General features: G+C 40.6%; 1 protein-coding gene across 2 annotated transcripts in view; it reads right to left on the bottom strand.

Annotated features, from left to right (window-relative positions):
* Positions 1-3,527: 3,527 nt before the first annotated feature.
* rab31 (RAB31, member RAS oncogene family) overlaps positions 3,528-21,666 on the bottom strand; it is an 81,205-nt gene continuing 63,066 nt past the window's right edge. For both annotated transcript variants that reach the window (XM_043687759.2, XM_043687758.2), the window contains one exon: positions 3,528-9,494. In XM_043687759.2, the coding sequence (XP_043543694.1) occupies positions 9,397-9,494 (98 nt within the window). In that variant the 3' untranslated portion in view covers positions 3,528-9,396. The remainder of the gene's footprint in view (positions 9,495-21,666) is intronic.

Genomic DNA, 21,666 nt, shown 5'->3' with positions numbered 1-21,666 from the left:
GTTTTCTGGTTAGAGTGGAACTCCAATATTTGTTTGTTTCTCTATATGCTTCTGTACAGAACCAAACTGCTTTAGTGACTATAAAAAGATATTTTTATGAGCAAATTATATTTTTGAAATGAAAAATTGCCTCTCGTCACTTGCTCTTGAGAAAGTGGTGAGCTGCCTTCTTGGACTGCTATAACCCTTATCCCACAATGCAATTAGGGAGAGAATTGATTTGGAAGCAAGTCAGAGTAGATTCACAAAGCTGATTCCTGGGATGAGAGATTTGCTGCATAAGGACAGGCTGAGCAGGTGGAACTTAACCCATTGGAGTTTGAGAAAAATGAATTCATTTCTTTTTGTAATTTGTAAGATTCTGATAGCACTTAAGAAGGTAGATGCTGAGAGGATGTTTCACCTCACAGAGGGAGCTGGAACTATAAGGTTCAGTTTCAAAATAAGGGTTAAGTTCCACTTAAGGTAGAGCTGAGGAGATTATTGGGGGCACAGGGGGATGGATAGGGATTTGGAGATCCGGCCACAATCAGATCAGCTATGATGGTATTGAGTAGTGGAGCATACTTGGGAAGCCAAATGGCCTACTCTTCTTAATTATTATGTTATGATGATGACAAAGATGTTTAAGGCAGGTAAGAAAAACAATAACATTGCAGTTGATCTTTTTGATTTTGTTGTTTGGACTTTGTTCAGATTATATGATTAAATTCTTTGGTCTGTGAGTTGTCTCCACCTTAAAGAAAGTGCATTTTGGTAGTTCCAATGTCACTCTGAGTATATTAGTGCCACGGTAAAAAGCTGTTGATAATTTCACAGCAAACACATTAAATGAACAGAATAGTTTTCAGAAAAGTACCAAACTGATATGGAAAGTGGTATTGAATACTTAGTTTGCATAGAATGTACTCTTTGCCTGAGGGTTTAATTTTCTTTGTTGGAGTACAGGTTGTGTTATTTTAGAACCGTTGCAAATCTAGTTAAATTAAATTAGCTCATTCATTACAAATAGGAAAATATTAGTCAATGCACTTTAAAGTAAATTACATCTGATGAACACAAATTGCTTGGTAAAATTATGAAATCTAGTCATGGATCATTGATTTATTGAAATTCTAAGCCACTAAAATATAAAGGACTAAAAAATCTCTAACATCAGGATTGAGACCCACAATTTGCAGTCTGCTCACATCTAGTCCCACTGAGTTAGGCAGCATGTGATCTTTTTGTTGCTTTCTCATTTACATGATTTTAATGTATGGCAGCACATGATCCATGTTGCTGACTACCTAGACCCAAAAGAGTATGGCAATCTGTGTGCTTGGCATGTATTTCACCCTCTTGCAGCTCCTATATGTAGTTGTTTTTATTGGAAGGAAGGTGCTTCTAACTGCTATTTGCCATTTTCAAAATAAACCTTCATTCCTTGGATTTGGGCATCTCTTGCTGGATCAGTATTTGCTACCGATCCCCAAAAGCATCTTAATCTTAGTGGTTTGGAGTCGGGTTACTAGTGGTGTGCCACAAGGATCTGTTTTGGGACCACTGCTGTTTGTCATTTTTAGAAATGACTTAGATGCAGGCAAGGGTGGATGGGTTAGTAAGTTTGCAGATGACACGAAAGTTGATGGAATAGTAGACAGTGTGGAAGAATGTTGCAGGTTGCAGGAGAACTTGGATAAACTACAGAATGAGGCTGAGAGGTGGCAAGTGGAGTTCATAGAACAATACAGCGCAGAACAGGCTCTTCAGCCCTTGGTGTTGTGCCGACCTGTGAACTAATCTAAGCCCATCCTCCTACACTATCCCATCATGATCCACGTGCTTATCCAAGGATTGTTCAAATCTCCCTAATGTGGCTGAGTTAACTAAATTGGCAGGCAGGGCATTCCACGCCCTTACCACTCGCTGAGTAAAGAACCTGACTCTGACATCTGTCATAAATCTATCACCCCTCAATTTGTAGCTATGCCCCATCGTACAAGCTGACATCATCATCCTAGGAAAAAGACATTCACCGTCTACCCTATCTAATCCTCTGATCATCTTGTATGTCTCAATCAATTCCCCTCTTCGCCGCCTTCTCTCCAATGAGAACAAACCCAAGTCTCTCAGCCTTTCCTCATAACACCTTTCCTTCAGACCAGGCAACATCCTGGTAAATCTCCTCAGACTGGGGGTAAGCAAGATATTTTGACTCTGAGATATGAATAATTTCAGCCAAGATTAATTGATGCATAGGAACATAGTAATCGACCATTCAGCCCCTCGAATCTGTTCGGTAAGATCATGACTGACTTATGGTCTAACTCCAAATACCTGCCTTTGGCCCATATTCCTTAATACCTTTGCTAAACAAAAATGTATCTATCTCAGATTTAAAATTAACAATTGATCCAGTACCCACTACCATTTGTGGAAGAGTTCCAAATAGCTACTACCCTTTGTGTGTACATGTCCTTCCCAACATCTCTCCTGGATGGTCTGGCTCCAATCCTCAAAATATGTCCCCAAGTTCCAGAATCCCTAACCAGTGGAAATAGTTTATATTTATCTGCCCTGTATTTTTTCTGTCAATATCTTGAAGAATTTGATCAGATCAGCCCTTAACTTTCTAAATTCTAGAGAACAGGTCGAGATGCTAGTGCCGGCAAGTGCTCACTGGATGCTGTATCTGAAATTAGAAAAATTAATTGTTTTAAAATTATAAACTGGAATCAATTATGTTGAATTGCCGATTTGTGATGATGCCGATTTGACTGAATCTTGAGTTGAAGTTCTCTAACTCAGTTTTATCATCCTTAAAAATAAAATAAGAATTATACCGCAGAAAAACGCATTTCTGTGCCCGGAAATGTTTTCAAACGATAAACTGCATGTTCGAATTTCATCCAAGGTTTGAAAATGTTGGGGGCATTTTCTTGTTTTGATATACAAACCTCCATTTAATCTTCTTAAAGTTAGTTCTTTTAATGTGGATGTCAGGAACTTCAGGGGAGGCTCTGGCCAATTGGTATTAACGCAGAATAGTCATCAGCCAGCAGTCAGAGAACTGAGAGAGAAGCCCCGTTAATCATGTGGAGGAGTCCCAACATAACAAGGAGCCCACTCTATGATCTGAGTCCCCTGACTCCCACCAGCTGCTGACCAATCAGAGGCCAGCAGCTGCTTGCCACAGTGGTGTTGGTGCAGGCCTCAAGATGATGACAGAGCCCCGCCCAGAGGGGTGTGAAGGCAGGATGCGATCATGTGGCTGGGGGAAGTCACAGGGGACAGCAAACGTGCTTTCAGCAGCCCCCACACCACAGTCTGTGTTACAAAATGTTTACAAATTGACTGATGTATGACCATTTAGCCACCTCAACTGATCTCATCTGAATCTAAAAAGCTGTCCAGTTTATGTGGTGAGTAAAACAATTTGCAAATAAAAAGCATCATAGCAATAATGGCCTTTATGGAATTTAGAATATTATGCAGTGATTCAGTCTTCTGTTTACACAATAATAATCTGACACAACACTCAAAGCTCACCAGCTAATTGTTATGAAAGGTTGTTTATTGAATGTACATTGAAACACTTAACTTTAGGCAACTCTGCTATGTTAATAGTACTACTACACAGTATTAATGATGAGAATAATATAAACATTGTACCCATTTAATTGACATGGACTACATGGGACCAGCCCAATCTAAGAAAAAAATATTTTAATTGTGCTCAGCTTTTAAGGAGTTTTACTTGACCCACAGAATGCCAAATTTGTACCAAAAAGTCTGGTCATGAAAAGCCATGTGATTATGTTTGGTGTCAATTTATACAAATTCTTTAACTTATATATTGATCTATGCACATGGATAGATTTATTTAGAACTGCAGCCAAGTTTCCCTTTTAGCTGACACTGTCATACAAAAAAAGTGATTAATTTGCAGCATCACCGTAACAATGACTTAAATTGAAAATAAAATCTCAGTGGGATGTTTTTACACAATTTAAACCAAAGAGTCAAAACGTGATTATTCAGTAATGGACAATATGATCGGTGATCACAGAGCCTTTAACCTGAAGCAATGAAAGAAGACATTGAGAGCAGTGGTTTAATAATTCTGAAACAAAATGGTTCAATAATTATGAAAATTGTTGGTTGACATGGGTGATCCGCGTTGCACAATTCAGGTACATTTTTCACATGTTCGTGTCAAAAGGATTGTGGAATACAGAGGTATTGAAGCAATTGTTATTTTTGCTACACAGTGGAGTTACGGAATTCAGGTTTGTGTCAGTGTTTTCCTGCACAGCCAGTTCCCAAAAAAGCAGTCTTTACAAGAAGATGCTGAGCACAAGCCACTCCACAAAGAGTGAAAATACATGCGGAGTTACCCTATCCTATCTTCGTATTCTTCCTATGGCCCACAAGAGACATTGTCACAGAAATCTCGAAAGACGGTACTCACTTACCTCCTGTGCAGGAGGGTGAACAGCACATTGGATAAAAAGAAATGAGAGTGGGGACCACATGGTATAAACTTCATTCTTAATATGACAAAGCCTTTAATGTGGCTGGTTTGTCCATTTGAATCTGCACTGGAATAAAACCAACCTGTCTTACTGTGTATACAGGCACCAGGAAAGGAGCTAAGGAGCAAATTACTGAAGATGAGGGAATCTGTTCTGAACAAAAAAATGCTGGAAGTCATAGCGGGTTAGGGAGCATCCTAGACTTGAAATGTCAGTTGCTCTCTCTCCACGGATGCTGCCTGACGGGCTGTGATTTCCAGCATTTTTTATACAGTTAAGAAAACAGCTGATTTTCTCAAGGGCAATTAGGGATGGCTAAGAAATGCTGAACCTGACAGTGATGAACAAATAACAAATTTGTTATTTGTTATTAAGCAACAAATAAAACAAATTAAATTGGGATGCATTCTGACCAGATTTTACAGCTGCAAAGAGGTGACCATTCATTTAAATTGACTATTGGCACATTTTTATGCAAATACTTCAGAGCTAAATCTGTGTATGAAGCATGTAATTTCATAAAACACTTTCAGTTCAAGATTGTCACTGTGTCCATGTTCATACAACGGAATTAAACTCCTAAAAGGTGGAAAATGTCAGTGCTATTGGCATCTTGCAACTGTTCTGCATGTTTTCATTTGAAAATATTTTAAAGAAATACTGATAGGTACACACACAGCTCCAGGGTAATGAACCTGCCACTTCCCAGGAACAGCTATAAACACAGTTAGTACGGTCAAAGGAGGAGGGCCACATATGAATAGGCAAATACCTGGTGACCTTTCCCTGTGCACTATTAGGTGTCAACTCATCCATGCTGACACCTCGTAGTGCAAAGCACTTCTCAAGGCAATCCTGATGCTTGAGGGTTCCAGAACCTTCTTCAACTTGGACAAATATTTGTGCACGTTATTTTGGTTATTTGCGTTGTAGGATCACGAGAAAAGCCAACATTTATTGAGCAGGAGAAAGCAGGTTTTAAAGGGTCTGTTGAGGGAAGAGGCAGACGGACAAGCAGGCAGTGTGGTTTAGGGTGAGAATTTAGACAGGGCATTTCCCCTTGGTAAGCATTCCAGAATGAAAGGTCATGGTTTTGGCATAAAGAACGGCAGATTTAAAACAGAGATGAGGAGAAATTACTTCTCTCAAAGGATTGCAAACCTAGAATTTACTGGAGTCATACAGCACGGAAACAGACCCTTCAGTCCAACTCATCCATGCTGACCTAGCTTCCCAAACTTAACTTGCCTGCATTTGGCCCATATCCCCGTAAACCTTTCCTGTTCATGTACCTATCTGGGACACTGAAAGAATTCAAGAAGGGGACGGACCAATTTTTAATTAGTCATGTGTTGAAAGATCATGGAGAGGGGGCAGGAAAGTGCAGTTGAGGCTGAAATGAGATCAGCCAAGGTCATATTGAATGGCAGCCAGGATTGTCTGATGCTGACCCTAGTTCTCATGTTCATGTTTATCTATGAGCATTAATGATGCTGAGAGCATTGAATGGTGAGCAATTAATTTTACAACAAGAACCTGAATTAAATTGCAATCCATAAAGCTAAAAGTGAAACATAGGAGCTTGAAATAGAAGAATATTTTCTCCAAGCCAAAGGAAAAAAGAAACTGAGGGACAATCCAATTACAGAACCCCTATCACTGACTTTATTTGACTCTTAGATATAAAATATTCTCTATATTGCTTCATTCAGAAAATGCAGTTGTTTGAGAAATATTGTCCACCATAAAAGCCCCTGGAATTACTCAATTAAAGGATTTTGTTACCATAATAAAGATGAGAATGGCCTGACAGAGCTGTACAATGTATTATCTAAACCAATGCCAACTGAAGAAAAGCCCTTTCTAATCAAGGATGGAAAAAATACACTCACCCTTCAAATAACACAATGGATACATCACATTGTCTGAGTCTCAACAAGAGCAGTTGGTGCTGTTGTAAAACCCCTTACCAAAGGGGATGGATCAATATTAGAGGTAACATTGAGAGTTAAAGGGCTATATTAATATAGGACGGTGATTTGATGTAAAAAGAAATGTGAGGTTAACAATTCTCATTTCTGTCTAAGTTGACCATAACATTAGGCATGTGCAGGTGGACAATCGACAATTTTTATTTCGTGTAATAAAATATCAAAGATGCTTCATAGAAATGTTATTGAACTACCATTTCATACAGAACCAGATCAGAAGCTATTAGTCAGATAACCAAAAAGCATGGTCATCAAGGTAGGTTTTAGAAAGGAGGGTGGAGACAGAGAGGTCTAGGAGGGATTTCAAAACAGAATGCCTTCGCAGCTGAAAGCTCAAGAGGTCATAAGGCATAGAGAATGGATATCTCAGACAGTTTAAGAGTTGGAGGAACTTACAGATAAAGAAGAACAAAAATCCGAAAGTTATTGATTCAGTTGTTCACCTGTAAACTATGCGGACATGATAGATTACCATCTGGCTCCCCATTCATATATATTGAACGGCATGACCTGAGTCAGGGATACAAATCAAACTCACTACACAACGTTCAGGCTTGTTCTTTTCAGGCTGATTATCATTTTTATTGGCATGATCAATCTTAAATTCTGCCAAACTGCTTTTCCAACTCTGAAAATCAACTCCTTAAACTTAAACGTTATTCCTTCTCAGGTTTTAGTTGTTGTTGGAGATGAAAACAAAAACTAAATTACTCTTTTCATATTTTCTCTCTATCCTTCTCCCTGTCTAACACTTCATTCAATTTTTCTTTTCTTTCCTTCAATTTACTTTCTAAAATAACATCAAATCTCAAACTTGTACTCCCTGATCAGATTCTGAGTTGTCCATTAACAATTCTTCAACATGATTTGTTAAGCAGAAACACAACTATTTGCCCTATTCCTACAGATCCCAGATCCTCTGTAAGAAGTTTCATGCTGTTTCAACCTTTCAATTGCTCCAATTTGTCATGCCCTGGTTTGGGGTAATTAAGCTGGGAAGTTTGCAACAAGCCTAACAAACATTGTTCCTGTAGCAGTTACAGTAAATTCTGCCCCTATAAAGCACATAATAAATTATGAGCGGCTGAGACCTTGGAAATGAAACAAAGACTGTGAACTATGCAGAATGCGTACCCAGTTCGATATTGCAAAGTTTACCTGAATGATCTCTGAGACACAAATTGTTCATGATCAGTGAAAAGACCAAAAGGCTATAAGCATTTGTATTTAACTGTACAGGTCATTAAAAATGCACTGAGTATGAAGCAATTTCAATTCATTTCCAATTGCACATGTCCATTACATGTAACCAATGAATTCTTGGACTTGGTGATGAGTGTCAATGAAAAGTTGGCTGAAGACAATAGAGGAAGCTCTATTGTCAATACAATACATTGATTAAGGACCAAGACTTGCAGAAGTTTAAGTACATTGATTGAAGCATGCCTTAGTTTATTGCATCTCCTCTGCCTCAGATACTGAAGTTAACTCATTTGTATTCTTAACTAAGCTCTAGTAGTTTTTGCCATATACAGAAGGACATTTTTTTATTCATTCATGGGATGTGGGCATCACTGGCTCGGTCACCATTTATTGCTCATCCCTAATTGCCCAGTGGGTTGCTAAGAGTCAACCACATTGCTGTGGTTCTGCAGCCAAATGTAGGTTGGACTAGGTAAAGATGGTCAGATTTCCTTCCCTTAAAAAAAAATGGGTTTTTATAATATCGGCGTGGTCACCATTAGCTGGCTTTTTACCTCAGATTTTTTTTTTTTAATTCAAATTTCATCATCTGCCATGGTAGGATTCGAATCTATGTTCCCAGATCATAACCCGATGCCAGCACCCCCACGATCTTTTTGCTTTTTTTTCCTGAGGTCACCAATCCTTATTGGGCTGTCCAATCATCATTTTCATGAATAAACCTAGCCAATGAGTATTGATAAGCTATTCACCACTGGCAACATCACAGGTTTCTCTCACTCTTCCCTCAACCCACATCCACCCATTCGTACCACCACACTCCTTCCCCAGGAGCCACTGGCCAGCGAACAAAAGTGAGATTCTTAACTAACCTTTTCACCCTGACTCAATACTTGGTGATGTCAACTGTCATACCTGTCAAGACCAGGTAACAATGCAAGCCAAAGATCAATCTGGGATTTCCTGCTCTTTGTCGCCGATTGGCACACAAAGGCAAGTCTTTTTCCCATCTAGCTCATGGACCTGGCAAAGGAACAGTTTTAACTTTTATATGACCACATGCCATAAATCTATTAAATGCACAGGTGTAAGGAACAGTGGAAAGTTTTCAACCTTTATAATGCTTCATCGCCATTTCATAAGGTTTAGTTGTGCTTTTTTTTCCCAATTAAATCAGCCAGGACTAAATAAACAGACAATTTATTAATTTATAATTGGGACTATCATTACAGTTAAAGTGCTCACTAGTGGGCTATAGACATAAACTGGGAACATATTGAAGAAATTTTATTTGCTCCTGGCTGCTGGTGATAAAGACTGGGAATGATAACGTGGATGGGAGTTCAGTCACTGTACTCAGAAGAGAATAAAGGGAATAAAGGGCAAAAAAAAACCCAGAAAAAGGATGGAGAAAAAAATAACAAAAATGATAATTGGCGTTTCAATATTTTCATTCATAGTGCAGGAGGTCTCTCTGGGAATTCTAAAGTAACTTCCTGAAAGCAGGTCATCATGTGCTAGAATGAAAGAATCAGCAGACCAACCACTGACCAATAACCTGGAGACTGCTAAATAATTCAAACAATAACACAAGAAAAAGGTTTTTGTTTTCTTTTTTGCCCTGCTTGCTATGACAATCTTGATTCAACGCTGCTTGAGTTTGTTCTCCCGATACAACTGGCTGCTCAGCAGCAGCGCCTGCCCGATTGTACCTTGTGCCTTCCAACTTTGAAAGCTCCATTGCTATTGTGCTGAGAGGGATCCAAAGGTGGAATTTGTTGACCTGAAAGGAAAAAAAAATACACAGCAGGAACATTAATGATCACTGGGCTCACTTGCAGAACAAACAAAAAACAATTCCCAGATTCTGGATTCACAGAATTGGCACATCAGTGATTCAAGTATTCTAATATATTACAATATCATTACATGTCTTTTGTATTCACAGAGCTTTCATATCCAACTAAGTTAGGCTTTAGTTTAACGTGGGAAAGGCAGACAAAAATTTCAGTGCACTGATGAAATGCTTTGTGGTCTTGAACTCAAAGCAAGCATTCTACCACTGAGCCAGACTGAGATATGAGTTAGCAGCTGGCCACATCTGGTTTACTGTGAGGGCACTAGAGCTAGCACACTCAGTGTACACAGCCATATTGTCCACCTTATCCCATGTCTCTGCTAAAGGAGATGACTTGCATGTTGATGTTGACAAAAGCATCATGGAGGCACTGGCTATCATTTTTCAGAATGTTTGGATTGATGGTGGTGCCACAGGATTGCAGAATTATGCCCCTGTTCAAAGCAAAAGTGTGTAAGGTTAAGCCCAGTAATTAAAAGACCTGTCAGCGTAACTTGAGTGGTGGAAAAACAATAATTTGGAACAAATTAATGAGCATGTGGGCAAATATGGTCTTAATTAAGGAAAGGCAACATGAGAAAATCATGGATAACTAACTTAATGGAGTTTTTTGATGAGGTAGTAGGGACGATTGATCAGGGCAACGTTGTTGACATGGAACATCACGGACATGGACTTGCAAGAGGCATCTACTCCAGTGCCACAGCTTATTGAGCAGAGTTAGTGTTCATAGAATAAAGGGAACAGCAACAAAACTGGCTGAGTGATAGGAAACAGAGAGGTGGTTACTGGATAATTTTCAGGCTGGAGAATGATTCATGATGGAATTCCCCAGGACTTGTTATCGGGATCTTTCTCTTTTCTATCTACACGCATATTAATAATCTGGATCTTGGTGTAGGGAATTCTCAGAAGCATTCCAAACTGTGAGGAGGACAGTGTACAACTTGCAAACGATTTGGTGAAGTGGTCAGAAATTCGGCAGATGAATTCAAATCGATAAGAAGTGTGAGGTGATACATGTTGGTAGAAAGAATATTCAGGGACAGTATGAAATAAAGAGTCTTCCTCTACAGGGTGTGCAGGAGCAAAGAGACAATTGGGTGTCTAAGTGCATTTGTCATTCGAAGTGGCGTAACAGGTAAAGAGAGTAGTTAATAAAGCATACAGTATCCTAGAAACAGGAAGTGCCGGAGAAACTCAGCAGGTCTCACAGAGTGAAACAGAGTTAACAATCCAGTCAAATATGACTTCTTTAGAATTGGAAGAGGTTGGAAAAATTGTGGGTTTTAAGCATTAGAAAAAGGGGAAGAGGAAGTGGAAGAAATGGTAAAGGTGCCTTCAATCAAAGGGCAAAGGTAGTGTTGATGGTCATAAGGAAGAGACACAGAGGAATAAATGTTATAAACAGCAGAAAATAAGTCAACTCTGCCGAGAGTAAACTCGTGCTAATAAGACACGGGGATGTCATCAGATCATGAACTCTGTCATCCATTTAATAATTATTCTCACCTAGGCCTCTCCCCCTCCCCGGCAGTGCCTTGTTTGTATGATTTTATTAACAGCAGAATTGACCTATTTTCTGCTGAAAACAAAAACCGAAAGAACTGCGGATGTTGGAAATTTGAAACATAAACAGAAATTGCTAGAAAATCTCTGTAGGTTTGGCAGCATCTGTGGAGAGAAATCAATAAATGATAGGTGGAGATAGAACCCAAAGAGTGAGAAAAACAGTTGGACAGACAAAAAAGTGGATAAAGACCAGCCTAAGAGAATGAATAACTGCTAATGGAGAATATTAGCTGCTGACAATTGTTTGTACATAGTAGGAGCCTGTGTGATGACATGGGCTACTGTCTGCTGAGTTTCTTCAGCACATACTGTTTATATTTTGAAATTTTGCATCTGTCATTCTTTGCTTTTATACAGTAGCTTAAGCTTTATTAAGACAGGCATATAGTACAAAAGCAACGAGGTTCTGCTGAAACTGTTTAACATCAGTTAGACTTCAGCTGAAAGTAACTGCAGTTTTGAGAGGTACGCTTCAAGAAGGATGTCAACACTTTGAAGGGAGTGCAGAAGAGAATGAGAATGGTGTGAAATTTCAGTTATGAAGATAGATTGGAGATGTTAACACTGTTTTCCTTCGAGGAGAGACGGTCAAGAAGAGATATAATAAGAATTTTCAAAATTGTGAGGGCTCTGGAAAGAGTAGGCAGGAGGAAATTAGTCCAACATGTAAAAGGATTGAGAACAAAAAGGAGACAGATTTGAAGTAATTCGCAAAAGATTCAAATACGATGAGTGAAAAACATTTTTCACACAGCAAGAAGTTACTGTCTGGAATGCACTGCCTGGGAGTGTGGTGAAAGCACTCAAGAGGGCATTCGGTAATTATTTGAATAAATCTAATGTACAGGTTTTTTTGGGAAATTACAGGAGATTGACATGATGTTATTTTAAGCAGGAATTGGATATAGCACTAGGGACTGAAGGGATCAATGGATATGGGGGAAAAGCAGAATACTGAGTTGGATGATTGGCCATGATCTTACTGAATGGTACAGTAGGCTTGAAGGGCCAAATGGCCTACTCCTGCTCCTATTTTCTATATATCTAATGCTTATTGGGAGAGCTGGTGCAAACAGGATGGGCTGAATAACCTCCTTCTACATCATTATAATTCTGTGATTCTATAACTTGGGATAAAATTAGTCTTGGCTCTGAATGCATGTCTGATCAAACAGCCAACGGAAACTTTACTGACTCTTCAAATGCTGTTCACTGAAGCACGATTTGGAGTAGAAGTTGGCTGAGAAAATCTCCTCAGAGCACAATGCAGTGCTGTGCTCTTTCAGAGCTTAATGGTCTCCTTACAGAAATTAATAATCAGCACAGCTCGCTCTTCAGTTCTCCCCTATGTGTAAGCTTGTACTCTATGGAGTGAAATTACGCATCTGGCCTGCATTGCAGTGAAGTCTGCAGTGTGTTTGACTGCCAGGTGATTCCCTTAGCCTGCATCCTTTTCTCTCCACAGTGCAGCTAACTGTTGTTGGAGAATCCAGTGGAAGAGAGAGTGTTTTCATCCACGGAGTTGAAAATTGAACCTGATAAAATCATCCCTGTATGTAAAGCAAATCTTTCACCTCTGAATGTTCAAGTGCATTTTAGAAGAAACATAAAGGGATTTAAAATCATTGCTGTGATAAGGGAAGCAATCATGAGATTCAAAAGGCTGTAAGCCATCTAAACAAAGTCCTATGTTATAATTCTGATGCTCTGTAAAATGAATGGTGCAGACTCATCCTGTTTCACCTCTACATCTTTTTTTTTACATACAAGCAAAAGCTTTAATTAATCTCCTCAATCATGAATAGTCAACAACCATAAGCCATATTCCCATTTTCCTTTGCAACAAAACCCCCAAACAAATGTTCATTACTTCCCTTAGGATGTCAGAATTAACATTCAGATATAAATATTGAGAACAAGCCAACCCAGTCAAATTTTGTCTCTGATTAAATGTACGACTGTACTGTGAATGAATGATGTTTAATTCTGTCCCTACCATATCCCTCAAATGCTGATAGCTGGTCAGATGGTGCCTATTCTATGTCATACATCATAGAAAATTGAAACAAGGCGCATCTATCCCACTGTCTCAAATAATAGGAATCTTGACAGACTGAATCTGTTCTCGACAGTACTAAGGAAAATAATAAATTCATATTGACAGCACTTTCACCATGCTTTCTACAAGCAGCATGTTTTTTAAACCATATTACTGCCTCCATTCAGCCAATCTTTATGCACTCTTTCCACATTATACTATCAGCTCAAATGTCCACAATGATAAAAGTGCCTTAACCAAAATGACAGCAGAACCCCAGTCTCAGAAATTTCACCCCAGAGCCCAGCATCCACTATTTTACCAATAGGAGGTGAAACAGGGAAAAATCGTAGTTTTCAAATGTAAAAGTGCTCCGGAGCAAAAGCCTTCAAATAGATGCCACTTTATTGAGATGCATGTCTATAACTCGTGGACTTTAGGCACATGAGCAAAATAGCTAAAACTCCCATTTAGAGTGGTCCAGATACTCATCTGGGGAGAGGTTAAGCACCTCTTTGTGATTGTTAAAAGCAAACATGAAATGTAGGTAAAACATGTTTGAACTCAAAAGAACTGTCAGAGTTCCTAAGATCAAAATCTCTTAAGTTTTTATTTAAAAAGAAAAATGAAGTTGAAAAAAATCCTTGCCATTTCACTCGCTGTTTGTTGATATAATGCACAAGGTTAACATGACATAGTTAGCTTGTGGAATCAGTCCTGCAGCACTGTCATTTTCACTGTGGTAGATCTAGACGTTCACAGTTTGATTGACAGCTTCAAGTGGTTAGCTCAGTTGGCTGGACAGCTGGTTTGCATTACAGAATGATGCCAACTGTGTGGGTTCAATTCTGAGGTTACCATGAAGACTCTCCTTCTCACCCTCCACCCTTGCTTAAAGTTAAACTACCACCAGTTGTCTTTCTCTAATAAGAAACCAGCTCTATGATCAGCTAAAGACTATGGCAACTTTACCTTATCCTTTTACATTAATTCAGGATAGTGTTCATTGCTATCAATACTGGAGTTATTTTTCAGCTATGGATTTACTAATTGAAATTTAAATTCCACAATCTGTCATGATGAGAATTGAACCCATTTCCTCAAAGCATTAGCCTTAGCCTCTGGATTACTAACCCAGTGCTTTACTGGTGTGCCACCATCTTTCACAAAACTGTGGAAATACAGAAGTTGCTGTCCTAGATATCCTCCCCCAGTAGAAGCTGCATGGAGACTTATATTTGAAAAGCATGAGTTGCACATAACTCACTCACTAAAGATCTACAAAGCCCATCAGAAAGAGTAACCATTTGTCAATACCTGTATGACTACATTTCTAAACACTATGCAAACTCTTCCTTACTGAGAAAGAAGCATTCTTAGAAAATGTAAATGCATAAAGCGTCATTCTGACAAATTGTTATTATTGTTGGAGATTTTTAAAAATTTAACATGTAATTTTTGAAAATCTTGATTCATCTTTTTTACCATCCTTGGTAATCAATGATTTCTTTCCCTATCCATCGTTCATTTTCTCTGCCAGATTGGAGATTGCATTCAGTATTTTACTTTACATTCACTGGTTCTGATATGCACTTCACTTCAGCAATTCTTCAATCCAGTTGGCTGTGAAGATACACAGTTGCTTTCCCAATTTAGAGAAAGGAATTTTGAGCTCAGGAATTTTGCTTCACCAATTTTCACCAGGTTCTACCAGTCTATGTCAAGCCTTTGGGCAAGTTCAAATGTCATTTTCAGTGCCAAGAGCACATTCCAGCACATCAGCCCCTTGCTAGCATACAAGTCTACTAATACAGGGCACTCCCTGCAGAATCTATATGTGATAGCATTATTCCTGTGTAAACTTTATTGTAAGTGAGGATGGACTAGTCACTGCAAAGGCATCACAGCAGAGCTTAATTCTGTTCTCACCTTATTTTCATAGACCTGAGCGGGATCCCGATCAGGACTGAGAAAATCAACTGAATTTTTTACCTCCTCAATCCCTAAAAAATACAGAGGGTCACTATAATGTTATTTTTCATTCTCTGGTGAAATTAGGAATGTCAGCTGACACAGTAGTGTATAACATTGAATTATACAAAGGCTTCTTAGTTTTTCTGTCAACGGTATTTAAAATATTTCATCCATGCCTTAATTACATACGTGATACAACGTAAAGGTGCATTCTTCACTGATATCAATTGAGAGACAGGAGGAAAGACTGCTCCCAGGAGGACCAGTTCCACCACAGAACACACCAGATGGCCTCCTTCTTTAAAGACTGCAATTTCCCCTCCTATGTGGTTAATGTTGCTCTCCAGCACATCTCATCCACTTCCTGTACCTTCGCCCTCGAACCCCACCCCTCCAACCACAACAAAGACAGAACCCACCCCCCTCAACCCTCCAGCATCCCCCCGGTTCTCACCTTCCATCCCACCAACCTCCATATACATCACATCATCCTTCACCATTTCCGCCACCCACCAATGGATCCTATCACAAGGGATAAATTTTCTTCCCAACCCCTGTCTGCTTTCCGTAAAGACCATTCCTTCTGTGACTCCCTCGTCAAGTCCACACCCCCCCCCCCCAAAACAACTCACCCTTCCCTCCAGGCACCTTCCCCTCTATCCGTAGGAATTGCAAAATCTGCACCCACACCTCTTCCTTCACATCCACCCAAGGCCCCAAAGGAGCCTTCCACATCCATTCACCTGCACTTTTACACATGTCATTTACTGTATCCATTGTTCCCGATGGGGTCTCCTTGACATTGAGGAGGCAGGACACCTACTTGCAGAGCACTTCAGAGAACATCTCTGGGACATTTGCACCAACCAACCCCCACAGCATGTGGTCGAACACTTCAACTCCCCCTCACACTCCACCAAGGACATGCAGGTCCTGGGCCTCCTCCATTGCCACTCCCTAACCACCCGACACCTGGAGGAAGAATGCCTCATCTTCTGCCTAGGGACCCTCCAAGCCCATGGCATCAATGTGGATTTCACCAATTTCCTCATTTCCCCTCTTCCCACCTTATCCCAGTTCTACCTTCCTACTCGGTACCGCCCTCATGACCTGTCCATCTTCCATCCCACCTATCCGCTCCATCCTCACCTCCAACCTGTCACCATTGCCCCCACCTCCATCTACCTATTGCACTCTTAGCTACCTTGCCCTAGCCTCACCCACCCATCGATTTTCCTGCTCCTCAGTGCTTTCCAGCACCACACTCTCAACTCTAATCTCCAGCATCTGCAGTCCTCACTTTCACCTCAATTGAGGGACAGTTGAAGGTTTTCTTTTCATCATTAATAGTAATCTGTTTTCATGTTTGCAATTAAACAAACTCAGGCAGCATGGAATGAAGTTCATGGGAGGGTCGGCAAACAATTTAATCCATCAACCAAGCCTGTTGGATTGTGCAAACTGCACAGCGGCCTTCCGATGTTCATTGCCTGGGGATGACTGCTTGCTATTAGCAAAGGTTGAACACAGGCCAACTGGTCAAACTGCAAAAAAATAACCTTCACCTGGCTGATAACAGAAAGGCAAATTCAACACAACTGATGAAATAATAATTTCACTGCACAGCAACTGCCATGACGACTAAAATCATCCTAGAAATTACTATTCAAAACTATTTAAAGTTTACAGACAAGTAACAGGGTTGTGATAAAAAGGAGTTTTCAATTCCATCCATCAGTATGTTGAATGTAGTTCAGCCACGGTTTGCCTGACTAAAATCTAGAAAGGGCAGGCTGTCCGATGAGCAGAGGTTGTATCGCTTAGGCCTCAATCTGCTGGAGCTTAGCAGAGTAAGAGAGACATATTGGTTGGAACATATAATATCCTGAGAGTTAGATATACAGAGGTTGTTCCCTCTTACAGGAGAATCTGGAAGTAAAAGTCACTATTTCAAAGTCAGAAGTCACCTACTGAAAACAGAGATGAGGTGAATTCTCTTCTCTCAGAGGGTCATGAGTCATAGAGTCATAGATGTACAGCATGGGAACAGATCTTTCGGTCCAACCCATCCATGCCGACCAGTTACCCCAACCCAATCTAATCCCATCTGCCAGTACCTGGCCCATATCCCTCCAAACCCTTCCTATTCATATACCCATCCAAATGCCTCTTAAATGTTGCAATTGTACCAGACTCCACCACTTCATTTGGCAGCTCATTCCATACACATACCACCCTCTACCTGAAAAAGTTGCCCCTTAGATCTCTTTTATAACTTTCCCTCTCACCCTAAACTTCTGCCCTTTAGTTCTGGACTCCCCCACCCCAGGAAAAAGACTGTCTATTTTCCCGATCCATGCCCCTCATAATTTTATAAACCTCTCACCTCTCAGCCTCCAACGCTCCAGGGAAAACAGCCCCAGGCTGTTCAGCCTCTCCCTATAGCTGAAATCCTCCAACCTTGGCAACATCCTTGTAAATCTTTTCTGAACCCTTTCAAGTTTCACAACATCTTTCCGAAAGAAAGGAGACCAGAATTGCATGCGATATTCCAACAGTGGCCTAACCAATGTCCTATACAGCCACAACATGACCTCCCAACTCCTGTACTCAATATTCTGACCGATAAAAGAAAGCATACCAAACACCTTCTTCACTATCCTATCAACCTGCGACTCCACTTTCAAGGAGCTATGAACCTACACTCCAAGGTCTCTTTGTTGAGCAACACTCACTTGGACCTTACCATTAAGTGTGCAAGTTTTGGAACTCTCTTCCTGAAAAGGCAATGGAATTAGAGTCCTTTTTATAAGGCAAAGACAGATAGATTCAGGAGAAAGCTGCTCAAATGATTGGCATTCTATCCATCACCATCATTCCTTTCACCAATGATATCCAGTAGCAGTACACACCACCTACAAGATATACTGAAGGAACTCACCCAGGATCCTTCAACAGCACCTTCTAAACCTGTGACCTTTAGAATGGTGCGGGCAGTGGATACGTGGAAGCACCATCCCCAGGGAGTTACCCTCCAGGCCACACACCATCCTGACTTGGAATCTTATCACTGTTCCTTCAATGTTGCTGGGTCCAAATTCTGGGAAATGGCTCATGACCACCCAAGGCAATTAGGGATGGATAATAAAGCCTGGCCTCACCAGCAATATGCCCCATCCCAAGAGCAAATGAAAAAAAGCTGACTCCCAGGAATTCAGCCAACAACTTGAGACACCAATTTATCCTCACCAACATGCACACGCACCGCAGGCAACCAGTGGCTGAAGATATTCTGGTATTTCAAGATTTTTTAAAGAAAATTCAGTCATTCCTTGTACGGTCTTAAGCAAGTCAACATTTACCTTGCCCTTGAGAAGGTGAAACACTGCAGTCTGTACAGTCTCAGTGCTCCTGCACCTGTGGTTCACTTGGTGGTGCCATTGTGTTTGAGTCAGAAGGTCATGGGCTCTATGTGGAAGGATTTTAAGCCCCCGTAGCAAATGTATGATGATGTCAGAGAGCTAGCTCCACTGTGTATAAATAGCACAGTGATGGGAATAGTTAATTGGAAGCAAAGGGTGAAGCACACATAGATAATGACCTTTTAATAATGTATTACTGAATTCATTTTTAATCTGTAATAAACTGAGTTCTAAAGAACCCAATAAATAAAGACAGTTCTTGAATTTGCCCTTCCCTCCACCAGTCTGTCTTGAACCCAAACTCTTAGGTACTCACATAAAACACAGGACAAAGGAGGTCCAAGTGCCACTTTCAGAATGGGACACAACAATCTAGTGTGGTGCAAAGACAACATTAGACACCTGAAGGTGCTGCCTATCAAATGACGTATTAAGCCAAAGCCATTCCTGTTCTCTGAGTGGTTGTAAACAGACAAATCATGATGTATAAGTCATTCTGGTAAACAAGATGTCTTAATTTTTCGAACTAAAGGATCAGGCTTTTGCATTTAGTCAAGATAAATGTTCAGCTCCATGACAATGGCATACTTCCTTTAGCAATCAGCCTGTTCACATCACAAATGCTTGTTTTACTGACCAGATGTTTAGAACTGGATGCAGGAAACCAAGCAGACACCATAGGCCATGTTGTGAAGATAAAGCAGCGTTTAGGACACACCTACTCTTTGCATTCGATACTGATGATATTTCAAAATGGCGACCACTTACATCTGAACCCCAGTTAAGTTTAATTATTGGTATATAAGTCGATCATGTTTATGGAGAGATTTTAGCTTTCAGTGGTTGACTTACAGAACAAGATCTGTACAATTTCAAAAGAAAAACAGGGAAATTATCCCTGGTCTTCTGACCAACATGTATCCCTCAAGCAATATCACAGAAACAGATTTTCTGATGTTTGTCACTTCACTGCACATCAATCAATATTTTAAAATTCATCCACGGAAAATAGGCACCACTGGCTGGGCCAGGACTTTTGCACATCCCTTATTGTCCTTGTGTAGATGATGGTGAGCTGCCTTTTCAAAGTACTGCAATCTGTGAACTGTAGTTAGACCCACAATGCCATCAGTGAGGAGGAGTTTTAGGATTTTGACCCAGTGACACTGGAGGAACAGTGATCTGTTTCCAAGTCAGGATGGTGAGTGGCTTGGAGGGGAACTTGCAAGTGGTGGTTCCCCATGTATTTGCTGCCCTTGTTCTTCTGGATGGAAATGATCATGGGTTTGGAAAGTGCAGTCTGAAAAGCATTTGTGAATTTCTACAATGCATCTTATTGATAGTACACACTGCTGATACAGGGTAGGTGGTGGAGGGAGTGGATATTTGTCGATATGTTGCCAATCAAGTGAGCTGCTTTGTCCTGGTCAAGTGTCAAGTTTCTTGAGGAAGGAGTATTCCATCACACTCCTGACTTGTGTCTTGTAGATGGTGGACAGACTTTGGAGAGTTCGGAAGTGTTACTCGCTGCAGGAGTCCTAGCATCTGACTTGCTTTTGTAGCCACAGTACTTACATGGCAAGTTCAGTTTCGTTTCTATCACCAGGATGCTGATCGTGGAGTTTTCATTGAACGTTAAGAGGTGGTTGTGTTGTGTCTGACTTGTTGGAGGGGGTACAAATGTTTCCTGACACTTGTCAGACCAAGCCTGGATATTGTTCAGTTGTTATTGCATTTGAATTGCATAGAATTATAGAATCCCTACAGTGTGATTTGGCTTGAAAAGGCTGCACCAACCCTTGGGAGATGCATCGGACTCAGACTTACCCTATCCCTGTTACTCCATATTTCCCATGGATAATCTTCCTAGCCTGCACATCCCTGAGCACTACAGGGCAATTTAGCATAGCCAATCCACCCAACTTGCACATCTTTGGACTGTGGGAGGAAACCAGAGCACGTGGAGGAAACCCACATGGGGAGAACGTGCAAACTCTGCACAGTCAGTCACTAGAAGCTGGAATTAAATCTGGGTTCCTGGCACTGTGAGACAGCAGTGCTAACCATTGTGCTGCTCATGGACTACTGCAGGAGCCACAAATGGGTCAGAATATTGTGCAATCATCAGTGAGCATCCCCACTTCTGACCTTATGATGGAGGGAAGATCATTGGTGAAGCAGTTGAAGATGGTTGGACCTGGGACATTACACTAAGGAGCTCCTGCAGAGGTGGTTTGGAGCTGAGATGACTGACCTCCAACAATCACATTATCTTATGTGCCAGATATGACAGCTACATTTACAAGAGACTGCATTTCAAAAGTCATCGTCTGTAAACCTTTGTGTTGATACTGATTCTCTCTTGCAGATGGTTGGATGGAAATGAGATGCTGGTGTTGGTTGGAGGTTGGTAGTAGATGGCTTGTGAGCCTTATCTTAGTCTTCCACGCTTTCTCACATGAGGACATCAGGCAGAGGTGGCAGCAGAGACTCCTCTCTGTAGTTACGATATGTTTTCTCTCTATGAGCAGGCTCCCTGGCCTAACACTGAGTTTAAACTGGATATTATGGTGCCACTTCTTGCTGTGAGATGGCCACCGTCTCTGTGTGAGGCAGGTCTAACTTGGATGATGGTTAAAGTACCTTATTGATAGTAATGCACTTTGGAAGAAGAAATCTGAGTGCAATTGCAAAACATTTCTGATGAGACCATATCTGGAGTACCATGAGCAATTGTGGTCCTCTTATTTAAGGAAATATTTCATTGGAGGCAGTTCAGCAAAGGTTCACTAGGATGATCCTCAATATGCAGGGATTGTCTTATGAGCAAAGGCTAAACAGGTTGGGACTCACTGGGATTTAAAAGAGTGGATTCTTAAGAGGTTTGACAGGGTAAATGTTGAGAAGAGGTTTCCCCTCACTGGAGAGTCTGAAACCAAAGGCATCGTCTCAAAATTAAGGTGTGCCAATTTAAGACTAAGGTGAGAAGGAATTTCTTCTCTCAGAGGGTTGGGAGTCTTTGGAGAATCCTTGCTACAGAGAGCTGTGGGGACAGAGTGTTTGTTTTTATTTAAGGCTGAGAAAGCTACAT

Source organism: Chiloscyllium plagiosum, unplaced genomic scaffold, assembly GCF_037043375.1.
Source record: "Chiloscyllium plagiosum isolate Xiang-an unplaced genomic scaffold, Cpla_swu_hap1 HiC_scaffold_4, whole genome shotgun sequence".
In the NCBI taxonomy this organism is placed as follows: domain Eukaryota; kingdom Metazoa; phylum Chordata; class Chondrichthyes; order Orectolobiformes; family Hemiscylliidae; genus Chiloscyllium; species Chiloscyllium plagiosum.
Note: the sequence above shows the minus strand (reverse complement) of the source record. Positions and strands in the feature narration are given on the sequence as shown.